Source organism: Desmodus rotundus, chromosome X, assembly GCF_022682495.2.
Source record: "Desmodus rotundus isolate HL8 chromosome X, HLdesRot8A.1, whole genome shotgun sequence".
Classification (NCBI taxonomy): Eukaryota; Metazoa; Chordata; class Mammalia; order Chiroptera; family Phyllostomidae; genus Desmodus; species Desmodus rotundus.
In genome coordinates, this window is record NC_071400.1 from 1,463,397 (window position 1) to 1,487,542 (window position 24,146).

The following is a 24,146-nucleotide window of genomic DNA, read 5'->3' on the forward strand; positions in this document are numbered from 1 at the left end:
CAGTGAAAATGAGTTTGACACCCCTGCTCTAAGCCATCAACTAGACTCCAAAAGTAACAAGCAGAATTGCCTAAATTTGATTATGACATAACCAGTAGCCCACCTGCTTTGAAAACACAACCATGGTCTATACCTGGCCTTAGTTTGTTTGATTTAAAACAGACAGATTTAGATAAAAATTTAGATAAATTTTAATCAGATAAAATTTAGCCAGCAATTTAGCAACCAGTTTTGAAACTCAAATGCTCTCAGTGAATTTGAGTAGATGACTGTAACATTGGCTCTAGTAAAATCAGATTTAATTAGAGGTAGAAAACACTCATAATTTGCTCACACCCGGAGGATGTGGAGGTATGAATTTTAGAACCTCGCAAGCTACTACTGGTGACACCACCCCGAGAAACATCAGAATTTCTCTCTTATATTTACAGATTCTTTTTAACAGAGTCAGAACTGTTTAGGGTCACTGAAATCTCCACAAGTATTGACTCAAAGTATCTTTTTGCTGACAAAGGAGTAACCCCTAAACAACAAGGAAGCATATACGAGTAGACTCCTATATATGAGAAGCATATACTCTTTCAGCTCACTGTTCAAAAGTAAAACTAACTGGATCCTGATACCAGTTCCATGCTGAGACGCATGGCCTATAAGCTCCTCAAGGTAAACAAATAATATAGGTCATGTCTATACTCAACCACTTGGAAGTAACCTCAAAATGCTAGCTTCGAAAATCCAACAGTCACACAAGAGACATTTCTTACTAACATTAAAACAACAAAAACAATACATGTCTTTAAATCCATGTGAAAGAAAAAAGGCCCTCAGCTTTATTGAAATGTAATTTAAAAAACTCTATGTAAGGGACTCTTGTCTGTGTTTCAAGTGTTTTAGAATCAAAATATATGATCATTTATTGGCCTTGGACTCAGCAAACACAAACAGGTTTGTAACTCTGAGAGAAAAGAAGATTAGTTTCTCAGTTAAGCCAGATTGAATAATTAAATGCACAAATATGTACTGAGCACCTACTACATTCCAATCACTGTTCTTGGTGATAAGAATACAAGAGTGAACAAAACAGACTGTGACATAGTGTACTTCTTATATAGGAATTCTCTTGGGAAAAAAAGATAATTTATTTTACACCTCTGAGATTCCGATAACATTAATCCTGAATGTATTCTACTATATGGTGGTATCATATTATTTGTCATTTCATGGAAATGTGTTTTACTTCTTCATATACATAGCATAAGGTCTTTTGGAACAAACATTACTTTATAAATTTTGCATCTTCTGTATCAGAGCCTCACATGTGTAGGGAGGGTAGTTGTTTCGGTCACATTCCACTGTGGAAATAAGAACCTCAGCCACCATAGTTGAGTGTTTCTCAACAGGAGGTAATTTTTCCCACAGGGGTATCTGGCAAAGTCTGGAAATATGTTTGGTTCTTCACAACTGTGAGAGTGCTACTGGCATTCCAAGATAGAATGCAGGGGTGCTGCGAAACATCCTATCATGTACAGGGCAGCCGTCCACAACAAAGAATTATCCAACTGAACGTGTCAGTAGTGCCAAGGTGGAGGAGCCTTGAGAGAGTTTAAATGGGGAATTTCATATTACGAGCCACTTACAAAAGATTAAAAAGCTGAAAGTCAAGCAAGTGATGGTGAGGCAACCCAGAGATTAGTAATGGCAGGAAGCTTCTACCAGATCTAGGGTAGAAGGAAAAAGTGGAGAAGATGGTATTACAGGACCCAGGAACTGGAGTACCTGGTGGAGCCACTATCATAAAGGAGATTCAACCACTGGCATGGACCCTCCAGATAGAAAGGAGGGGCATACTTTGCCTTTCCTCTCCTGCTGGCCTCCACTCTTCCAACCAGTACATCCTATCATCAGCCAAACCTAATAGGCAGCCACCTGGCAATGCAGATTAGGAGACGTAATTTGCTGAGGCCAGACCCCCCACAATACATAATGGAGCCAGAAAAGAATGAAAAATGGGAACTTTGAGTAAATGGGGAAATGAATAATGCAGTGATTTAATAGCAAGAGTAATAGCTTCAGAGTAAGAGAGATCTAGGTTTAAATGCTAGCTGCATCACTTATTAATTGTGTGATTAGGAAGTCAGTTAAACTCTTCTAGGTCTCAATTTCCTCATCTATTTAAAGTAAGAATAACTATACCTACCTCATGAGATTAGCATGAAAGCTGACTGACAATGCTCATAAAACGTGTAGCACAATAGCTGACATGTATGTTTTGTATGAATGGTTACTATATATTCTTCTAGGTGCCTGATTAGGGACAAATCTTCATTCTTATTGTTGTTGAACTTCTAACTCAGTACCTGGCAAAGCAAACACTCAATATTTATTTGTTTGGTTGCGTCTCACCTCCTGCCTCTTCCTTTCCATTTTCCCATTTCTCAGTGATACTTGCCTTATTTCTATAGCATACTGCATTCCCTTGCAGTGTGGTTTCCAAAGGAGAAATAAATCAAATAAATAGGTTTCCCAAAGTTACTCTTATAATCCAAAATGTGTTTGTTTTCTAAAGTCAAACAAATTCACATGTCTGCTTTAAAAGAGAGGTTAAGGCAATGTATGCTGGCTTAGGTTGGACTGTATGAACTCTGAGGCCTCTTCCAACCCCTGCAATTCACCAATTTTCAGAAACTTCTACAGAGGAAAGGAGGTTTCACTATCTAAATGGACAGCATAATTGCCTTTTCCTTATCTGCAAAGAACGTCTTTTACAAGTTGGCCGTGTCTGTAGCAACGGATGAAATTTTCAGGCTCCCCTCCTCAGAACTGACAAATTCAATTCACAGACAGACTTTTGTGCCAATAAACTTCTCAAACTTGCTATACCTGTCCCTTAGACGCTTTGGATTGGAACATGAAAAGGTCATCACCAAAAAGTGCCTGTCTCACTCCCATATAAACCTATGAGCTGGCTCTGAAAACATTCGTTCCTCAGTCATGTTAATTCTGAGAATACAGCAATGCAAAGAATTCTTTACTGGAAACTCTGATAGCTCTTACCTATGCTTTCTGTACGATGACTTCATAACCACTCTCTGATTGTTTCAAGTATGTGTGATTCTTCTCCCGCCCCACTCCTAGCCAGCTCCTTAAGAGAAGCAGCTGTGTTTTATTTATATTTGTGCTTGCCATTGTGCATAGGGTAGCCGTACGCTACAAATGGTACTTAAATATACAACGAATAAAGAATGAAGGAAAAGAATAGTTTAAATGAAGACTAAACTAGATGGCATACCTGAGAGCACCAGTCACAAGGCAAAAATAATTCCCCCGCCCCGTGCCTTACATAAGTCCAGTGAGCTAAATTAAATTTTTAACAACATTCATTAATGCTACCAGAATAAAAGTATTACTAGCTTCAAGCAGAAAATGACATTCCTCTTTTTTTTTCTAACTAATGTGAATCTAAGTAAGTCAAATGGCTGAGCTCTTTTCAGAGACTCCTTCATGGACATACCAGGAACAATGATATCATTGCTGTAGTTGGAATGCAGATGAAGAAATGTAAAGCTATATACCCAAGGTCTGTATTTATGCATTTGCAGATAATTTTTGGTGGATGACTCATTCATTTGCCTTCCTGTGTGGGCAAACTATCTCAGCTGCCGAGGGCAGATGAAGAGAACGAACAGGAGAAATGACTGTGTGCAGGTCTGGACAAGGGGCTGACATGGATAGGATGGATTTCAGGCAATCCCTTTCAAAACCAAAGAAACAAAAAAATTCCAAGAATTTAAATGGATTCCTTACCCCACGGTACTGGCTTTCATTGAAAATCTGAGGAGGCAGGGGGTGTCCTGTGGCTGGTCGACTGTTCTCGGGTACATTTTCTCTCATCCACTTCCGATTTTCTTCATTGGCAGCAATATCTTTTTCTTCAAATCCTATTTTGTTAGCTTCTAAAAAACCAAGCACATCTTGCTGTTTCTTCTTAATCTAGGACCCAAAGGACAGGAAAGTGTAGTATTGAACAAAACAGCTTCTGTTATTTTCAAATTCAAAAGAAGTCAGTGTTTGTGAACTAGCCTAAATAAATTTAGACCGGGGTGAAGATTTGGAGTTTCACAGAAGATACATGACTTCCCTTCTATTATTTCGCTGTTAACAATGTCTCAAGTGGATTGAAGAGCTCTCAGACCACAGATGCTTTTGTCAACCTTTTGCTTTTTTTTTTTCATTGAAAATTCCCACATCTAATGATGAAAATGTAAGGCTAGCTGATGCATATCAATAATCTAAAATGCAGTTAACTCAAAAGTATGAATAGTGGGAAGATTTGTTTTCTGATTACCCACAGACTTTTCTTAGTTTCAGCTCCTGTTGAAAGTCTTCACAAACAATCAAAGTCCTACTACCTGTCTTAACAAGCATCACGTCGTGAACAGAAACGAATCTTCCCTCTATTTTGCCATGTATAATGTGCACCCATGTTTTTGGCCCAAACGTTCGGGAAAAAAATCTTTTGTTTTAATTTTTTAATTCCATTTGTTATTTATTTATATTTAGATAACTTGTTTTGGTATTATAAAGAAATTTTAGCACTCATTTTTGAACATATGGATATTGTTATTGCTTTCTAGAGTAACATTTTTAAAACATAAGCATAAATAAAAGAATTAAAAACATGTATATAGATACAGAATTAGTACGGCCCATCTATAATGTGCATCCTTAGTTTTCCCTCAAACACCTGGGCAAAAGAGTGTGCATTACACACGGCAAAATACGCTATGTTTGGAATATACTTGTACCACTTTTTAGTCCTTAATATGTGTTGCTAAGTATCTTTCATGTGTATCTGTGCCACTTCTTTAGCTAGGTTACCGGGTAGAGATAATACATTTTTATGTCTCCGAATCATACCTAGAAGAGAGTTTTAAAATAGTAAAATTAATACTTTAAGTAATGCTTCTCTAATACACATTTGTTTGAGAACCTTAATTCACACGTCTACGATAATTTATCCAAATTTGAAACTCTTAACATGTCTGAGGTGCAGAGCATAATCAAACGTTTCCTCATGGAGTTACACTAAAAAGACACATAGAGTAGCATCATCAGAAACGTAAAATCAAAAGCAGCAGTCCTCCCAATGGAGATAAAAACGCAAATAAAAAACTTCCACATAGTCAAGTCCTCTCTGGGCTTACACCCCCCAACACACACATGCAACACAATACACATAGGTTGTATTTTTGTCCTTCTAACTTGCTTGTGATTGTGTGCAAGTAATTTTCTCTCATTGTGTAACCCCAAAGAAAAAGTTCTCAATTTCTCCCAATAAGAACTGAAATTTGTATAGGCTATTTAGATCAGAGGATAGAATGCCCTCCTTTAAAGATCAGTTACCAGCACAATTTGCAACAAGATAATTTTTATTTCCTTATTCTTACAAAATCAAAATTTCAGTCCTAAATATAACATAGATGTGACTGAAAACCATACTTTACAAGAATAATTAGGGATGGGTGTTATAAGAGTTCACAAAGGAATATAATTTATATTTCCTACAGGAAAAATGTTTTGGCGTTAAAAGGTTATTGATAAGTTATTTCTGCCCACATGTCAGGGTTGGAAGTTCAAGGTATGTTTCCCTCCAATGACACAGAGCAGAGCTACAGAGAAACTGTTGTCTGCAGGAAAACAGCTCCTCTCCAGCCTCAGTAAATTCCTTGTGTGTTTCTTTGAAAGAAACTGACAAGGTATGTGCTTTAGAAGAGGCCAGTATAAATGTTCAAATTTCCAAACAAGAATGAAACTTGTTACTATGCTTCAAATGGGAAAACAAGAGTCTTTTTCATGAAAGTGTGAGCCTACCATGAAACATTTAATGAAGGTGGGGGTTTTGTCCTGTTTTATAATTAACCTCTGGCACATTGTCTCACCTGATGCTCTAATGAACACTGACAAGTGGTTCCAACTATAGTGCACTGAAATCTAAAAGGATTACCCAAAATTATATTTAGTAGTCATTTCAACACTGTTTCTTGGGTGCCTGTTACATGTGTAAAATATTTATTTGAGGTTCTCTAAAATGTCTGAAGAAAAATAGCAGAAATTACAATCTACACACAGGATTACAATCTAGTGGTAAGGATTAGACATAAATTAAAAAGTTTGCCCTGGCTGGTGTGGCTCAGTGGACTGAATGCCAGCCCGTGAACCGAAAGGGTCTCCAGTTAGATTCCCCGTCAGGGCACATGCCTGGGTTGCGGCCCAGGTCCCCAGTGAGGGGTGGGGGGCATGAGAGGCCACCACACATTGATTATTTCTATTCCTCTCTTTTTCCTTCTATTCCCATCTCTCTAAAAATAAAATAAAATCTTTAAAAAATTCAATTACAACATGGTGTGCAAATATGAAGCCAAGACAGTTATCCATACAGAGTAGTTAGGTGAGAAGGGCCTACTGAATGTCAAAGCCAGTGAGGACAAAACACAGAAGGGAGAGCAAGCACTCATGGCTATTATTTATGCCACTTAGACAAAGCTTAATAATGACAGCACAAATGCTACACACTATATCCATGAATCCAGTGTTTTGTTTTAGTGAAAGGATGATGGAAAGGTTAACATAACTGGCCACCTGTGAAAACTGAACAAATGCGATAACATATCGCACTAGAGCAATGAAGGTGTTACTAGTACAAAACAAACTTGGAAACATTCTAAATGGATGCTCACAATTTCTATGACTAAATTCTTACACATATTTAAGGCCTTTTAATGAATAAACAATTATGTGGGTGTGCATTTTGTCATTTTCCACAGGTTATAATGTGTTACCTAGTCAATTTCTGCAAAGACAAGTTCAGATACATAGATTACCTCCCATTGGTTCTGTTTATTTCAAATGCTAACCCCTAAGAAGCGCCACTCTACTTTATAGGAAAATAATAAGCCTGTTTTTGCCTAGCCTGTGCCTAAGGATTTAACAGTGGGGTAAAGGAGAGTGAATAAATAGCATTTAAATCTGCCTTTTTATTCTTGTTCTAATCTACTTACAAATCTATCTAAAAGGTAAATCAAATCTGCATCCGCAGTTAGTCTGCTTGGCATTGGCCCACTGCAGTGTGGCCCCTGCGAAGTCCTTTTGTGACCAAAGCCATCTCTGTGTGTTTTTAAATGGATACTGTCAGGAGTCTGGAAGCCACTGGCTTCCTATTGCTTAATCCAATGGAATAACCACAGCAAGAGGCACTTGTTTTCAACTTGTCTGTTTTGCAATAGTTTGAAAAATGCTTTGATCACAATCAGCCATGTAAAACGTACAATTCGCAGCTCTTTACCAGCAAGTCTGCAAGAAATCTGGGTTAAGATGACTATTAAGAATGTTCTTTGAAGGTCAGGGTGGGGTGCAAGGGGCAGGGTGGGGTGCATGGGTAGGGTGGAGAGGGCAGAGGTGGGGGGTAGGAAGGGGGACATCTATAATAGTGTGAACAATAAAATTTTTTTTTCTTGTTCTCCCACCTCTACCTACTTACACTTCTTTAGAGTTTTCTCCTGACAGATGTCTCAAGATGTGGCAGCAAAAGAGCACGTTCTAAGTTTTGCTATTTTCTTGCTGCCAAAAGAAAAAAATTATTTCCTGTTCGGTTGCAATTCTTTTTTTTTTTTTTTTTAAGATTTTAGTTATTTATTTTTAGAGAGGGGGGGGAAAGAGAAAGGGAGAGAAACATCACTGTGTGGTTGCCTGTCACACACCCCCTACTGGGGACCTGATGTGGCCCGCAACCCAGGTACGCGCCCTGACTCAGAATCTAACAGCGACCCTTTGGTGTGCAGGCCGCAACTCAGTCCACTGAGCTACACCAGCCAGAGCTTTACTTGCAATTCTAACCACGTCAAAAGAAGATGTTAAGGCCCAAGGAATTTCAAAAGTAGAGCCTGATATGCAAAGAGGAGAAATTAGATATTAATGGTAGTTTCTCAAAAATAGCTATGTCTTAATGTGGTCACAGTAAAGAAAATACAGTCATTCCCATTTTTTGGATTAAAAAGGTTTTTCTTAAACAAATGAAATAGTCCTGAATAAACTCATCTATACAGCCTTTTGTTATCTGGCACTTTTATCTGCCTGTACCTTTTTTTTTTTAGAGTCAGAAGGAACTTTAGTGTTCCTCCCATTTCTTCAGAGATGGCTTTCTGTATACACAGGGGGTGGTGAAATATGGAGCTCTGGGAGTACCATCCTACCTCAAAATTCTATCCTCTGATGCCTTAAACCATTAGTGATTCACTGCCTTGGCCTTCATAGAAATGTCAGGCAGTGTGCACGTTTGAAGGTGAGGGAGCGACTGCCTAGAGAGACACAGGGAAGGAAGACAGTAAAGGTTGTCGGCCTTAGAATGGTGCCCATCGTTGTTCCTATCTAAACCTTAACAACATCACATGAAAAAGCAGCAGGAATGGCCTCCCTGGATAATCCCAAGAGGAAATTTCCAAACTTTATTGTATGTTCGTACTGGGTTAAGTTTTGCATAAGATAAAGAGAAAGGAAGACTGACACTTGTTGAGTGCTTCCTGAGTATCCAACTCTTTGTGAGGCTATTTACACAATTCTGAAAGGTTATAGTATGATTATCCCCATTTTACAGCAAAGGAAATTGAGGCTCACGTAGGTTCAGGAACCTGCCTACGAAGACATCACTTTTACTTGCCTGCAGCAAATCACAAATCTAAATCTGACTGCAAAGCCCTAGTCTTTTTCACTACATGCAATACATACTAGAATTCCCCATTTCTAGTTGGGGAGACACTACTGACATATCTGAAAGATTTCCTTCTGAACTATTTGATATTGACTAAAAAGACAACAAAATTGAGATATATCTTATGTTGTCTTCCAAATAGCCCTATTTATTTAATTTGAATTCCTAGTTGACCCCAATGAATCCCTAAATCCAGCAATTTGTGAACTTGCTTGCACATAGGCAGTGTGTACGCAGAAGAAAAGAATGGATGAAGCTTCTTGTTTCTCATTAATTGCACGGAGAACAATGCAGCCGATGCTTTCCCTTTGTGAAGAAGTCAGCCACCTAATAGTTCTCAGTGGGCAAGGTGGCTGTGGAGGGTATTGATTTCTTTACTTTAAATTTACAAAGAAACAGGCAAGAAAGTACAAAAGCAGCAGACACTTCCCATTCTTTATTTTTTTTTTAAATCAGCAGTGTACCTATCACAAAAAAAGCCCAACAATCTTTCTAAGGAACAAAATGATCAAAATATAATGCACTGCTCACCTGGTAGTAAAAACAAGCTTTAATTGAGTCAGTAACAGACAAAAGGGCTAAAGTTCCTTCTGACTCTGAAAAAGAGTATGGACAGAAAAGTTGCAGATAAGAAAGGGCTTATAGATGAAGTTATTCAAAACTGACATACCATTTAGTCGAGAAAAGCCCTTTTAATCCAGAATACGAGCATGACTTTACTTTTACTTTTTGCAGGTGACCTTCATCCCTATATAATGTTATCAAATGTACATGTTGAGAGTAGTGTTAGCAGGTTAATAAATGATAGACATAGATTTGACCAAGGGCTAAAAGCCACAAAATTGACACATAAACTGCAATCCTACTGCTGTTACACTGGATTCCTGTGGCCAATTTCAATCCCACCCAAAGGCTTAATTTCAAGGTTCTGCATAAAGGCCCCGCTCCAGCTACATTTGTATGAATATGCATTCCCCTCCCTCTCCCAGATCAGATGAGGTTGCCTTTGCTTTTCCCTGAGCCTATCCTACTCAAGACTTCAGAACTTTTTCTCTGTTCCCTTCAACTGTAAGTTTCCCCTCTCTTCACTGATGCAATTCTAACCACTCATCCAAGTTCAACCCCTCCTGGAAGCCCCTTTGAAGAGGCCTCTTTGTTGGCCACTTCAGCCCTCACCCTTTGACTTCCAACAGTCTGTATTACCAAGTTTAGAGCGTAATCAAATACATGTAATACCAATGCTTGACATCTCTTCACATGTCAAATTCTCATCTCTTCAATTAATTAGTTGATAAGCACCTGCACGCATAGGCCATGCCTTTTGCCTATGTCTCTCCACAGTGCTCTCACCTTCCAGCTGGACACAAAGTAGATAATACTGATTGATCAAAATGTTGTTTTAAATTGAGCCCCACCAAAAATGGCTTTAGTTTTTTATTTTAATAAACTTCAATTTTGGAAGAGTTTTAGATCTGCAGAAAATTTGCAGCTATAGTACAGAAAATTTCCAGAGTTGTCTTTCTGTCTCCCCTGTTGTTATAATCGGTACACCACTGGTAATTAAACGCCACACTATTTGAGTTGCACTAGTTTTCCCATTAATGTCCTTCTTTGGTTTCAAGCTCCCTTCCAGATATCCTTTTCAAGGACACAAGGACCAAATCAAGGGGGAGGGTAGAGGTGGGGGAGGGAGGTGGGACTGGCTGGGGTGGGGTGGAGGGAAGGGGAGAAAATGCAGACAATTGTAACTGAATAAAAATAAATTAATTAATTTAAAAAAAGATACTACATTATATTCAGTCATGTCTCCTTAGTCTCTTCTGGTCTGTGAGTTTCTCAGACTTTTCTTCTTTCCCATGATTTTGACAGTTTGGAGGAGTACTGGCCAGGTTATTTTGTAGAATGTTCCTCAATTCATGTTTGTATGATGTTCTTCCAATGATTAGATTGGAGCTAAAGAATTCTGGGAATATTGCAAAGAAGTGTCTTTCACATAAGATAACAGGGGCACATGATATCAACATGACTTATTAATTGTGGGGTTAGCCTTCACTACTTCATTAAGATGGTCTCTTCCAGGTTTCTCCACTGAAAAAGTGACTATTTTTTTCCGCTTTCCACACTCTATGTTTTAGAAGGAAGTAAATAAGTGAACTATACGTCAATAAAGCTGCAAGAAAGTAAGTCCAGCCATATAAAGGAAGCACAGTGCTCTTTTGAAAACTCTTGCAGTGCACTGGAAATCTGACAATACTTTCTAGGAGAGTTTGAGAAAAGTCAGGTGGCTATAATCAGCAACCTATAAGAGCTTATTCAAAAGTAATGTACATCAGTCTTTTAAGGTGACCGGGCTGGATTGTTCAAAGATTAACTATTAACCAGAAATCTATCTTCAAAGGAAATTCCCTGTATTAGACATGTTACACACCAAATTAGATTGATGGGTTCTGCACAATAGATAGGAGAAAACTCCATCCATTGGTGGATTTTAGTTATGCCTTAGCCACCTTTTTCAACATCAGATATTTTTGCCACTCTTAAAGTACTGATAACTGTGTTATTTTCAATATGCTTATATACTTTCATTTACCCAAGATTTGAGTGCAGGGAGATAACTGTTTAGAATTACTATTTGCACACAGACACTTTTCCATTCCCAGCTAGCAAGGTAAGTCTTTATTCTATAAAATATCACTTGGAAATCCTAGAACAAAGTTGATTTGAAGATAGAACCTTCAGAAATCTCTAAAGCCCAACAGAACATCTCGCTGCTAGCACACCCATGGCAGCACAGCAGCTGCAGAACCATACAGTGGTGTCCAATCCGCATGCAGCCCAGGGTGACTGTGAATGCGGCCCAACACAGAATCATGAATTTACTTAAAACGTGATGAGATTTGTGGTGATTACATGTCACAGTGTGTTTAATGTGTGGCCCAAGACAACTCTTCTTCTAGTGTGGCCTAGAGATACCAAAAGGTTGGACACCCCTGTAGGACTAAAGTTCAAAAGTTTCACTAGCATTAGAGTTTCTGGCTTCACAGAAGTTTTGGGTTCATCCAGTATAGAGAGACACTTTGGGGTATCAGAAGGTACTCAGTAATTATTCCCAAATTCACAGAAATTTCAAGTTGTGGCTGTGTTCAGAAAAGACTAGGAGGCAGATGTTCTAATTAGTCATACCAATTATAGCTACCATTTACAGAGAAGGAGCCTGGTACTGGCACAGGAACAGACATGCAGACTTATGGAACAGACTAGAGAGCCCAGAAATAAATCCACACCTTTATGGTCAATATCATTTAATATAACAACCCTGTAAAATAGATGTTATTTTTTTAAAATAGATGTTATTACCACTATTTGACAGATTAGAATACTGAGGCTCAAAGAGGTTAAGTAATTTACACAAAGTCTCAAAGCTAGTGGGTGGCAGGGCCAGCATTCAAACCTCAATGTCCATAACTCAAAAGCTTAAGTTTGTTCCACTACTTTTCCCTGTCCAGCTTCATGATATTTTATGTGGATTTTCTGTAACAAATTTTATATAAGGTTGACAACCTCTTATAAAGACTAATACTTTTTAATGTGTTCTTACTATATAATTCTAAATTCTAGTCACCAGACTATGCTTTTGCTTCCATTATCGTTCAAATGAGTATGTATGTACACATTTGAAGCAATCTCCACGTCATTAAGAACAAAAAGTGACTGGAATACCCAATTCTAACTCTAGAATTCTCTGCTGCTAGCAAAGGATTCATCTTGAACCCTTGTGTAGGCAATGTTAGGGGCTACCAGTCAATCAAGGATGCAGTTGCTCAGCACATACTGGGCCTCAAGGCCATTGTTCTGACCCTGATACAAATAAAAATAAAATAAAACAGAGGTATTATTTTCGGTCTCAAAGAATTTATAAATCATAATTATAGGATTATAAATTCCATACTAGCAGATAATTTAAGGGATGGAATCCAGCCAGCCACTTCTTAATTAAAGTGTGGTGTCTTTCTGCTGCAGGGAAGTGGGTGGACTAGGGCTGCACTAATAAGGGGAAACAAAGGGATACACAGACCCTACCTTAGGGTCTGCTAACAATGGACTGCAGAATTTCATATGTACCACATACCTCCCTGCATTGCACCAACTATAATCTCACTCTACAGCATAATATATTAATAATTATTTATTAAGTGCTTTCTATGGGCCGGATACTATATTAAGCCCTTTACATGCTTATTTTATTTAACTGTCACAATAATCTTACGAGGCAGCTGTTACTATTTTCATTCCAGATTCACACATAAAGAAACAAATGCTCAAGTGGGATTAGGATCTTTCTCAAAAGCATACACTTGCCCAAGATCTGTCAGAGTGAAAAGCATCTCTTCATCACTACAGAGTACTGTACTCCATGTTTGTTATCTCATGCTGATTAGACTGTCAACTTAATGATGGCTCCTCTAGTGCATACATGGCTGAGAATTCTTTTGTATCATTATTAATTTCAAAATTTACCCTAAAGTAAGAGCAAGGAAACCTGTTGATTATTTCAAAGGTTTTATACACAGGGTAGATTTTCCTGGATGATCCCTTCCATTCTTTTCCACTCTGAGGTTCTGTGTTAGTGAAACAGAGAAACATGCCAACCAGCAGTAAAAGCTTCCTGGAACTTTAAGTTTGGGTAAGAAGAAGTTACAGTGAAGAAGCAATGATTCATAAGCATTCCATTGCCTTTACCAGAATAAAAAAGTTGCATTCCCATTTAAAACTGTAATATATTTGGACAAATGAACTGTGAAGGTGAGGACATTTTTGCTTCCACAGAAGAGTCAGTGACTTCTCACCATAGGTGGCAACAGGAAATGAGAGCTAAGGCAGAAATAGGTAACAGTTACTTTAGTTTGTTCTGGTAGTTTTGGGAGATCCGTTAAAGGAAAAGTTTTCCTTGAAACAAATCACACTAACTTTTACAATCCATTATCAAAACGAAACATTTGTGACAGGTGCTACTCTAACACATATGGACCTTCTGTTCCAAAAAAAATCATACTAAGGTTGCACTAAGAATTTAAAATTAAAGAAACAAGTTCATTCCAGCCTCCACCTCCCTGCACTGATCACTATTATTATCAACTCAATACAAAGAGTTTCTATACAGATTTTAAATCTCTTTAGAATTCTGACATAATAGAAGGGAATTTGCTTGATATATGAAAAGATATAAAATGCTGGTAATTTTATAGTCAGCCAAGGTGTCCTCCAAATCACTACCTCTCTATGAAAAAGATTCTGGCAATAAGCAAACTTAATTTCAGAAACTACAGCTTTCCCTTAAAGCCGCACTTCCTGAAAACACTACAGGGCTTCTAATTCTGGTCACACATATTTTCCAGGCAGCTTTCCCATGTAAGGATAAGCAAAAACACACAAATCTTCCAAGAGGCTGATGTAAGGTCACAGGGCAGGCATATGAGAACCAAATATGGTAGCTAAATTCTCCAGCTCACAACAGATACTTTTTTTTAAAGGCTGTAACCACCAACTCCAAACTATCAGTCCTTGAATCACAAGAAAATAATACGCAATTCATCTGTTCTTATTCAAGTTAACTGGGTGACAAATATAAGCTAGTCTGCTGTGTATAACACTGGCCCTGCTTATTTTTTCTTTTCCTTTTCCACCGCAAGAAAGACTACTGTGAAATGTGCTACTAAAGTAGACATATTGAACAACAGGGTATTGCATCTCAATAAATGTGTTAGTCCAATATGCCCCTCTACAGAAGGAAATGTAAAATTCACAAACGTCTCAGGTTAATAGCCTCTGCCTCATTGTAGGGAAGGTACTGTCCTACACATACGAACAAGAAAAATATCCATATAAGTGACATCATTTTGTACTAAGGAAAATTCCTGAGGGGATCCTTGTCCTCATTTGAACTCCAGGATAGAACAACACCCTGACATCTGGTCCGTAACCATAAAGAGAAGATAATTTCTTCTACTTCGTACTACCAAATCTCTATGACTAAGAATAGGTAAGGTACTGTCCTTCTTTTCAAAGATAATACGATTTCAATAAGCATTATCACATCCCTTGGCAATTCTGAAGGTTGTTTATTCAGTTAAAGTCAAATAAAATCAGACCATGAAAACATTCACATAAAAAAATCAAGTGATTTTACTTCTGGATTCGTAGTTTAAGTAAATAATGCAAAGCGGTAAAAATTATGTGCCTGAAGAGATTACGCAGTGTTTTGGCGTATTTGTTGTTGTTGTTATGATTTGTGTTTTAGTGGTGGAGCACTGAAAATTGCCTGCATATCCAACCATTTGGACGTGGTCAAGTGAATAGCGGGATAGTCATTTGAGAGACTGCAATGAACACATTGGAATTGACCACTATATGATTATATAGCAACAAAGAAAAATATTATCATGAAATGAGTGGACAATAAGTTTACACAGTCATGTATTTAATGTGATTCTGTGAAAAAGAACTGTATGTTTTTAAAAGACTAGACAGGAACTGAAACACATTTATGACTGCTTACACATAGTAGGAGTGAGTTCTTAGCACTTTGCTCAGGAGACGAATTGAGTTGTGGTGGGATCATGAAGTTATGGGACTCCCTCCATGAAATTTTTCTAGTGGTGTTATATTGTTTTATAGGAGTTCTTAAAATATTTCAAAAATCAATTCATGTATGTTGAGCTCTTAGTAGAGGCAGCACAGTATCATGGAAAGAACACAGACTATGGAACCCATGGTAGGCACACTCTCATGTTGCCTGCAAGATCCTCACCTCCTGGTGTTGACTCCATTGTATAATCCCCTCCCTTGGATGTGGACAAAACCTGTTGCTTGTTTCCAATCAACAGAATATGGCAAAGGTAATGAGATGCCATCCTAGTGATGATGCTATGTCATCCAAGGCTTTATCTTTCTAGCGGATTCACGTTAAAATCTTTCCCTCCTTTGTTGGCTATGAAGAAGCAAGATACCATAAGTACTATACTCTCAAGGAAATGAATTCTGCCACCAACCACGTGAGCTTGAAAGTGGACTCCTCTATAGTGGAACCTGCAGAAGAGAAGCCAGTCCTGGTTGACACACTGATTGCAATCTTGGAGAGTTATGCCAGGACTCCTGATCCACAGATACTGTGATATAATAAGTAAGTATTGCTTTCAGCCTCTAAATATATAATAATTTTTTACACAACAGAGAACATTCATACACAGTGCAACTGACTTGGGTTTCAATCTCAGGTCCTCTACTTATTATCTGTGTGGTTGAGTTAGTTAATCTCTTTGCGTGTCAAATTCCTCACTCAGTCGAGATTAATACTCACCTTCCAGAAGAGTTACACAGAAAAGTATAGATAACAGAAGCAATGCACCTCTCACACTGCCTGCCACAAAGTAGGCTAGATTGTAAATTATAAGCTCTCTCATGGCTACAACCTTATTTATCCTGCTCATCATTTTATCCAGTGCCCATTATCATATGTGACCCATAGCAAGTGTTCTATAAATACTCAGCAAATGAATAGTAGCTAAATACATTTCTTGAGCCCTATAGTCAATTTCCATAAAAAACACCCTACCATACTATAAAATTACTCCTTTTCCTAGATAGGCTACTTTATGTGGCATCTATTAAACTGCTCCAAATGCAAAAGAATTACCACTCCCAACTGTCAGATAAATTTGCAGCAGTAAGAAAAAATTCCAAAGTCAAAGCAATTTGAACCATAAACCCTTAGACTCACAACACTCTTCTAGTGTTCACTGTAAACATCTGCCAACATTTGTTTCTGTGAAAAGGGGAAGACCAAAAATATTATGAAACAATGAGTAACGAAGTCATTGACTTCATTTCTGAAAGTCCCCAAAATCATTTTATGAAAAAGACCAATCAATACTCACATATATGAAGACACATGCACATTCTCAGAAATGCAAATTCTAATGACTCTAGGTTGAAACAAAAAGATTTTTCCAGTTCTCTTTACTTTTTAAAGGGAAAGGAAGCTGTTTTGCACACTTAAAAAAAAAGATTTAATCTATGCATTTTTAGAGAGGGGGAAGGGAGGGAGAGAGTGTGAGAAACATCAATGTGTGGTTGCCTCTCGTGTGCCCCCTACTGGGAACCTGGCCCGCAACCCAGGCATGTGCCCTGACTGGGAATCGAACCTGCAACCTTTCAGGTTGCAGGCTGGCACTCAATCCACTGAGCCACACCAGCCAGGGCTGTTTTACACACTTTCTATTGCATTTTTCAATGCAATAAACATGTCTTGGCTAAAACTTAATTCTTTCTCAGTACAAGAAAAATATTCTAAAGCAATGGCTTTTTCTAATTCAAGACTGGTATTATAGTGGCAACAGAAAAGGAGAAATAAAACATGAAGAATGACTGAGTGAGGTTTAACTACTGCTAATGATCACTCAAGTAGGGACAGAATCTCAACCTAACAGCTACCAGGAAGCAAAACATCAAATGCAGGGAAGAACCAGAATCCTTTTGCATGTTGATCAAATTCATGGGAATGTCACGAACTGCCCCCATTCAACTTAAATTCAATTTATTTACCCTTAAAACTACTATTCTATCAAATGCATAACAGGAGGTATCAAGTCTTTCTACGCATTATCTAACTGGCTAATTTTTACAAATGATCCTGTCAGATTTTTAGATCACACGGCCACCTTTCCAAACAATGAAAACTCTGTGTAACTAAATAGCATGCTTCCTTAATGTCATATGCCAAGGCAAGCAGGCATGGCTTGATTCCCTTTTCACACACTGAAACAAACGCAGCCACCCAACTTTCGGCTAACTCTCAATTATAATTATTCAAAGTAAAGGATTTTAAGTGGCCTTCCACAAATATAGGATGATTGCATTTTTTTTTTTGCTTTTTAAGGAATTTGCAGGAATCTACAAAAAATGTACATTGCTAAATGGTGTTTAACAGTCTAAAAGTTGTTTATATGAATGTTTTTTCAACATTGCACAGGCTCCATTAGCAGATAATTCTTGGTCCAAGTTACCTTCACACTAAAAAAAAAAAAAAAAAAAAGCATGTCTTTGGTTCCCTTCTCTAGACCCCTCTGGGAAAATAACTGCAACAAACCAGATGATGGCAGGTCTATAAGTGCAACTTTTACATTAAAGGGCTGCCCATGTCTTCAGAAAACAACCAACCAAAAAATACTACCTTTTCAGACTACCTAGCTGTAGTACTGCTTTTATTCCTCTATAGTTGGTGAGATGATAACATTTTGTTGCAAAGGAAATTAAATACTTTCCTTTAAAGGAAGCATGGCAACTCAGCAAATTCTGTATCCTCGCCAAAACAAATTCATTTGCCATAAAAAAAAATAACTCTTCTGAAGCCGTAGCTGAGGAGTGTGTTCCAGATGAACATGCCAAAGAACACTGTGAATGTACTCCCAGCACAAGCCAATAAAGCATGTTCTAAACTGTCCAACTGAGAAGAACCATCATGCATTACCTAATTAATTAAATAAGACCAAGATCAAATGGTTCAGAAAATTAACCAACTACTAAATCAAGGTTGCTTAAACAAAAGAGGCTTGGGTCATGCCGTTCTGTGGACTCTCTGTACAATCAGTGACTTTATGTGGAATTTAATTGCCACTGTTGTTATTTGGATTATGACCATCGAGAACAACAGCCTGTCCAGCAATAAGAACTACTGCGAAGAATGGTGAAAACAGCTGATGTTTTTACCTTACTTGCAAACTAACAAGTAAATCTACCACAGTTTTAAAGATAATGGCAGAAAATGTGAGGCTTCTGGGTCACAGCAACAGTAGTAGCCAGAGTATCAGCATTGTCTTGTTCTTGTTCCTTGATACTCAGTTCCTATAGGGTGACGCCAGAGGCCATGTTAGGGAACCCAAGTCTTTTTTTTAACTGGGTTCCCTTTTCTTGAGAGGCAGACACTACCTCATCTTTCAAGGTTGTTTGCATCCTTGTAAAGGTAATTAGGACAAAGGTAGTCAGTGCCTCTGCTCACAAGAGGTACACCAATGCAAAAGACCAATGGAGAATTGTCTACCAACATCTACCATTATGGATATAGTCAGTAATATTGTAACTATGTATGTTACATACATAACTATGTATGGCATCAGATGGGTACTAAACTGATCACGGTGATCACTTCGTACCTTTATATATGTCTAATCATTATGTTGTACACCTGAAGCTAATATAGTATTTTTTTAATTTTTCAATTATACTTGACATTCAGTATTAAAACTAATATAATATTGTATATCAACTGTAATTGAAAATGAAAAAATTATTAAAACAAACTTTGGTCATAAGATTCTCGGCTCTTAGAGGTTTCTGCAGGGGAAGCTAATATGAACATCAAATGTAGTTTTGTGGAATGAAAGCTTATAATTTCATCGCCTGGTTGAATAGAAAATTATGGGAATTAAGTTGTGTAGCAATTCAATTCAAAACAGAAATCATGGATTCTTCAAAAATCCATCGGGCCAGACTGATCTCTTCTACCTCCAGGGATAACACATTCATTCAGCAATCCCTCATAAGGTGGATTGTTATTTGTAAAATCAATTCCTGTGATCAATGTTACATCTTTAACTTCTCTCACTCTAAAACCAAATATCTATATATATATATATATGCCAAAAGGCAAAAAGTGAATCATGACCTCACTTTATTTTATTTTTTATTGTTGTTCAAGTACAGTTGTCTCCAATTATACTCGAAGAATCCTGAAACACCAGTTCAGATCATGACCTCATTTTGAAGTCTAGACAAGCTGCAAAGCACTTATTCTCTCTGTAAACATGCTTTTGCCTCAAGGATTTTGATCCTGGTTCAGGAAATAATTTATCAAAATAAATCTAATACTAATGGAGTTTTTAAAAGAAAAAAAATGGCAGTTATCAGTATAGAATCCTTACTGAAAATAGAGGAAAGAAGGACTCTAATGTCTGGTGTCAGTACTAAAATGTTATGTATCAAATTTGTTTTATTATTATTAGAAGCAAGCATAAGTTATCAGGAAAATGGCAGACATTAAAATACTCATTTTACCTTATGATTTTTAAATTTTTTAAAGGTTTTATTTATTTATTTTTAGATAGGAGAAGGGAGGGAGAGAGAGAAGGAAACATCAGGGTGTGGTTACCTCTTGTACGCCTCCAACTGGGGACCTGGCCCTCAACCCAGGCATGTGCCCTGACTGGGAATCAAACTGGTGACCCTTTGGTTCGCAAGCTGGTGCTCAATCCACTGAGCCACACCAGCCAGGACTACCTTACGATTTTTTAAAAGTGTTCACCGGTTACTACAAAGGTGGCCAAAACCTGCGTAGAATCCAATGAGAATCCATATACTGAAAAGTGACGCTCAATTATAGGCCAGTTTCCAAGGTGAGTCAATAAGATCTATTCTCTTCACTAAGATTTATATGCACAAAGGAAATAAATTATTCTAAGGCATCACCTAGTGATCTGGCAGTAGATAATTTCTTGAAATATATCTAATTGCCCTGAGCACCAAACTCATTCAAACTACAGCATGTGAATGTTACTGATTAACTGTGCAATCTACTAAGCAGTAACATCTCATGTCTGCTTGTTGTTTGCTCAATAGGCAGTTTTCTTAAACTTTATGGTTCTTTTAAAAGATCTACATGATAAATATTTGTAAATAATTCTTCATCATAGAATCCTGCAACTTCTTAACATTAGGTTTGAGACACAAAATCACTCAGTGACTAGTTTTGTAGAGGAATGGGGGAAAAAACTCAGTAAATATTCCCAGCTTTCCAGAATGTGTGGAATTCCATTTTTCTTGGTGTAAAAACAAATAAAAATGTCAAAAAATAGTTTAAACAGGCTTGGTGCTATATTGGACCTAAGTAAAAGAGAATTTTTTAAAAAAACCATTTTTTCTATTTTCTTCAGTTTAGGTTTATATGAAATATCCTGGCAAAAAAATTCAAAGTCCCCTCCCACACATCCTGTGGATTAGTTCTTGTTCCACAGCCTAGCTCTTCAGGAAGCATAAAAAGAGAAGACACTATTTCTGTCTTAGGAAAAAAAAATAAATTTAGTAGGACACTAAAGTCAATTTGCCACACTACAGTAAAATGCTTGTGACAGTTGTATATTTTTAAATATTTATGTCATGTGCTAAATATTACACTGAACACTTTACATGCATTATCTCATATTAACAGATGAGAAACCAGTTTTTAGAACAGTTAACTTTGCCCAAGAACACAGAGTTAGAAAATAGTGGAATAGAAATTCTAGGTAAACAGCTTAAATACATGATCTTTGTCACTGCATTATATGAATGGAAGTTATGTCATTAAATAAGCTGTAAAAAATAATTCCAGAAATTAAAAAAAATAATAGCATATTTTTCATTCTAAGCATTGAAAGAGGGAAGCAAACCAGTCAAGTCAATAAAAAGATGGCTTTAAAGAAATAGAAGGAAAACTACAGAATTAAATTACAAAACTTCTTTTAATACTTAAAAAATACTTTAAGCAGTTACTTCTAATACATTTTCCCAGCATTCACTTCTTTGCAAGTCTAGAACTGAAATTAAAAATGGATTTAAAGTGATATTGCATAATATCCATTAAAAAACAAACAATAACGATATCATTTATTACACTGTCCAACTTAATTTATGATAATTAGTTGAGAGCTAGGTGTTCCTTGCTTCAGGAAAGTCTCAGAGAATTTCTTTAATTATGTATTATTCACTTAAATCCAGCAGGCTTTTTTTTGAAACATCAGAAATTCAAATTAGGATTCATAAGTTAAAACTGTATTTTTCTACTCTCTACCTGATAGTATGTTATCAAATATATTTTCCTTCAGGCTGTACTGAATATATTCATTTCCTAAATAAACACACAACTGCTGAAAAGTTCAGGGAACAATTCTCATCCTAACGTCTGGTCAATATTATCTGTGGGGAAGATGTGATTAGTAAAGGTCTGGAAATTCCAGTGTTTCTTATGGCACCACTGTGTAATCAGTTTGACGAGAGTAATGGAATAGTTCTTGTAACTACTATATGTGCAGATACAGATGGAATTTATTTGCAGTGTTAAAATTTTCCATTGAAAGGGCAGCTGCAATTACTGGTCCTTTGCCCTTCCCTATCGAGATGTCTGGTATATTGAAGTAATTCTCCCATCTCCCCTTGCACGGAGTAGAGGCTTCACCAAACCCTCTTTCCAGGTTGAGAACTTATTTGCATGGAATGATCTGGTCTGGAAAGGAGGTTTCTCAAAAAGATTAAGAATACACATTCTGTGTGATCCAGCGATTCCTCTTCTGGGTATTTATTATGCCAAAAATATGAAAGCACTAATTCAAAAAGATATATGTACTCCTATGTTAACTTCACCATTATTAACAATGGCCAAGACATGGAAAATATTGCCATCTGCAACATGAATTGGTCTTGATGGGATTATGCTAAGTGAAATAAATCAGATGGAAAAGGGCAAAAAACCTTATCATTTCACTCATATGTTGAACATAAAACCAAAAAGAAACTAACTAAACAAACTCATAGATACAAACAACAGAATTGGTTGTTTGTCACCAGGGGGTAAGGGTGGTGGAGAGAGGGAAAATTGGGTAAAAGGGAGCAAATATGTGGTAACAAAAGGAAAATAGACTTTGGGTGGGGAGCATGCAATACAGTATACAGATATAGAATTGTAATGTTGTACAACTGAGGTTTATGTAGTGTGATTAACCATTACCTCAGTGAATTTAATTTAAAAATGGTCTGTTCTACCCACCAGATATGTGATCATAGCAAGTCGTAAACATTCTGGGTCTCAGTTTCTTAATTTCCAAATGAGGGATATGAGTAATTGTGCTTATAGGTTATTATGAACATCAATGTGGACATATAAGAATATATGTAAAAGAACTTTGTAAATATGATCAATAAGGGTTTTTTATTGAATTTGTTGGGTGGACATTACTTAATAAAATTATACAGGTTTAAGGCATACAGTTCTATGATACATCATCTGTACACTGTATTGTGTGTTCACCACCCAAAGTCACGTCTCTTTCCATCATCATTTATCTCCTCTTTACCCTGTCCTACCTCCCCCACCCCCTTTCCCTCTGGTAATCACCATACTGTTAGCTGCCTATGAGGGTTTTGGTTTTTTTTTTTTTTTTTTTTTTTTTTGCTTAATCCTTTCATTTTTCACTCAGCTCCCCCTAGCCCTAAGTCTGTTTCTATTTTGTTAGTTTATTTTGTTCATTAGATTCCACATATAAGTGAAATCATATGGTATTTGTCTTTCTCTGACTGACTTATTTCACTTAGCATAATACTCTCCAGGCCTATCTGTGGTGTCACAAAAAGGAAAGATTTTCTTTTTTAAAAAAAATTTTTATTGTTATTCAATTACAGTTGTCCCCATTTTCTCCCCATCGCTCCACCCCACCCCAGCTAACCCCCCCTCCCCTACCTCCACCCTCCCCCTTGGTTTTGCCCTTGTGTCCTTTATAGTAGTTCCTGTTATCCCCTCTCCCCACTGTCCCCTCCCCACTCCCCTCTGGCTATTGTTAGATTGTTCTTAACTTCAATGTCTCTGGTTCTATTTTGTTTGCTTTTTTCTTTTGTTGATTATGTCCCAGTTAAGGTGAGATCATATGGTATTTGTCCCTCACCACCTGGCTTATTTCACTTAGCATAGTACTATCCAGGCCTATCCGTGGTGTCACACAAAGGAGAGATTTTCTTCTTTTTTACAGCTGCATAGTAATATAATACATTCTGTAAATGTACCACAGCTTTTTATCCACTCACCTACTGATGGGCACTTGGGCTGCTTCCATATCTTGGCTATTGTAAATAATGCTGCAATGAACATAGGGGTACGTATATTCTTTTGAATTAATGTTTTGGGTTTCTTCAAATAAATTCCCAGGAGTGGAACTGCTGGGTCATAAGGTAGTTCCATTTTTAGCTTTTTGAGGTAATTGCATACTGTTTTCCACAGAGGTTGCACCAGTCTGCATTCCCACCACCAGTGCACTAGTGTTCCCTTTTCTCCACATCCTCGCCACCATTTGTCGTCTGTGGATTCATTGATGGTAGCCAATCTGACAAGTGTGAGGTGATATCTCACTGTGGTTTTAATTTCCATCTCTCTGATGATTAGTGAAGCTGAGCATCATTTCATTTATCTATTGGCCATCTGTATGTCCTCTTTGGAGAAGTGTCTTTTCAGGTTCGTTTCCCATGTTTTAATTGGGTTATTTGGGGGGTTTTTTTGGGGGGAGGTGTTGAATTTTATAAGTTCTTT

The 24,146-nt window shown here is 37.3% G+C and overlaps 1 protein-coding gene across 1 annotated transcript in view; it reads right to left on the minus strand.

Moving 5' to 3' along the window:
* Window positions 1-24,146, minus strand: part of SH3BGRL (SH3 domain binding glutamate rich protein like) — a 56,051-nt gene that overhangs the window by 4,390 nt on the left and 27,515 nt on the right. The window contains exon 2 of the mRNA XM_024574974.4: window positions 3,805-3,990. Within this exon, the coding sequence (XP_024430742.1) occupies window positions 3,805-3,990 (186 nt within the window). The remainder of the gene's footprint in view (window positions 1-3,804; window positions 3,991-24,146) is intronic.